The sequence below is a fragment of the Mytilus edulis genome, chromosome 12 (assembly GCF_963676685.1).
Source record: "Mytilus edulis chromosome 12, xbMytEdul2.2, whole genome shotgun sequence".
Classification (NCBI taxonomy): Eukaryota; Metazoa; Mollusca; class Bivalvia; order Mytilida; family Mytilidae; genus Mytilus; species Mytilus edulis.
In genome coordinates this window covers 53,384,592-53,386,589 of record NC_092355.1, presented here as the reverse complement: position 1 = coordinate 53,386,589, position 1,998 = coordinate 53,384,592, and the positions used below count along the sequence as shown (strand labels likewise).

The following is a 1,998-nucleotide window of genomic DNA, read 5'->3' as shown; positions in this document are numbered from 1 at the left end:
ACATAACAACACCAAAGCATAACACATTTAAATAATTCTTTATATATTTCATGTGATGGTAGGCAATCGTCTATGGGAAGGAAAACCTAGACAACAAAACTCCATCCTACAGGTAGTAGGTTTCTCGTATGGCTAATCACCAGACAGAGTAAAAAATTGATGATTACGGAAACCCAAGATACATTAAGAAATCAGCATGAGGATAACACCTCTGCTGCACAACATGGTTCAAGGGACATGACGCTGGTGGATGAAAGCCCATGGGAAGTCCACAAGCTGACACCCTTGTGTACACCAAAAGATAATATACTTCTAGGCAGTTGGAATGTAAGAACTATGTATGCCACAGGTAAAACTGCAGAAGTTGAAAGGGAAATGGACAGATACAACATAGAAATATTGGCCTTAAATGAAGTCAGATGGCTAGACAGTGGAAAGCTTACACTTCAAAATGGTAAAGTCTTATTATATTCAGGCAGGAATGATGGATTACATCAGGCAGGAGTTGGAATGATGCTGTCAAACCGAGCAAAAAAGGCACTGATTGAATGGAAGCCAATCACTGAGAGATTAATGTATGCCAGATTTCACACAACAACCATCAAAATAAGTGTCATCACTGTATATGCTCCAACCAACGATGCTACAGATGAAACAAAAGAAAGCTTTATAGAACAGCTAGATAGAGTCATAGCAGGAACACCTAAACATGACATCCTCTTAGTAATGGGAGACTTTAATGCAAAGGTTGGAATAAACAATGAAGGTCATGAGAGCATCATGGGAAGGCATGGAATAGGAAGAAGAAACGAAAATGGAGAAAACCTCCTTGATATTTGTCAAAGGAACAACTTAGTTATTACTGGCACTATCTTTCCACATAAAGACAAACATAAGATAACATGGATATCACCAAACAAGAAAACAGAAAATCAAATAGACCATATCCTTGTTACTAGACAACACAGAACATCAATACTGGACACAAGAGCAATGAGAGGAGCAGACATTGGCAGCGATCACGAACTCCTCAAATGCTAATTAAGAATCAAACTTAAAAGACATAAAATAGTAATGGATGCTACAAGGAAGAGATTTGATACCACCAAACTGCAACGTCCTGAAGTAAGAAAAGCATTTTCAATCGAGCTTAAGAACAGGTTCCAACTCTTAGACGAACTAGAGGACATAGAAACATTCTGGGAAGGAGTAACAAAATGCTATAAAGAAACAGCAACTAAAACCTTAGGTTTCAAAGAGCGTGGGCATAAGCCCTGGATCACCAATGAGTCATGGAAACTTGTAGACGAGAGAAGACAACTAAAGGAAAGAACAAACAACAGTAGATCAGAAAGAGTCAAGAACAGTTTAAATGCCAAGTATAGCGACAAAGACAAGGAGGTAAAGAAAAGTATGAGAAATGACAAAAGGCAATGGACAGACAACTTAATTGAAGAAGCAGAAAAAGCAGCAAGCAATGGTATGATGAAAACAGTATATGAGGTTACTAGAACAATTTGCAATGAAAAACAGAAACCACCTCAAGTCATCAAAGACAAGTCTGGAAATTTATTATCAACCCATGAAAAAAAACTTAAAAGATGGAAAGAACACTTTCAAGAAGTCTTGAATAGGCCTGAACCAGAAATAGCACTTAACATCAATTTAGACTATGAAATCGAGGAAAGAGAGAATGATACTGGCCCAATCAGAAAGTGGAAATTACAAAAGCCTTGAAACAATTAAAAAATGGGAAGTCAGGAGGCATAGATGGCATAACAGCGGAAATACTTAAAGCAGATACAATAACAACCACCAAGCATTTGCTAAAGCTCTACAATATGATATGGATTGGAAACGAAATACCAAAGGAGTGGAATAAAGGTCTAATTGTTAAAATTGTAAAGAAAGGAGACCGGACATGTTGCGACAACTACAGAGGCATAACACTACTCTCTGTGCCAAGTAAGGTATTCACTAAGATAATCATCCAAAGAA

General features: G+C 37.5%; 2 protein-coding genes across 2 annotated transcripts; both read left to right on the top strand.

Moving 5' to 3' along the window:
* Positions 1–159: 159 nt before the first annotated feature.
* LOC139497696 (craniofacial development protein 2-like) lies at positions 160–1,041 on the top strand. The gene has a single exon (XM_071285931.1). It carries the CDS (start codon positions 160–162, stop codon positions 1,039–1,041), a length of 882 nt encoding a protein of 293 aa, XP_071142032.1.
* A 33-nt stretch (positions 1,042–1,074) lies between these two features.
* LOC139497695 (uncharacterized) lies at positions 1,075–1,737 on the top strand. The gene has a single exon (XM_071285930.1). It carries the CDS (start codon positions 1,075–1,077, stop codon positions 1,735–1,737), a length of 663 nt encoding a protein of 220 aa, XP_071142031.1.
* Positions 1,738–1,998: the final 261 nt, after the last annotated feature.

What these genes read in the sequence shown, in the direction of transcription:
- LOC139497696 (XM_071285931.1), top strand. Translation starts at nt 160, where the DNA reads ATGATTACGGAAACCCAAGATACATTAAGAAATCAGCATGAGGATAAC.
- LOC139497695 (XM_071285930.1), top strand. Translation starts at nt 1,075, where the DNA reads ATGGATGCTACAAGGAAGAGATTTGATACCACCAAACTGCAACGTCCT.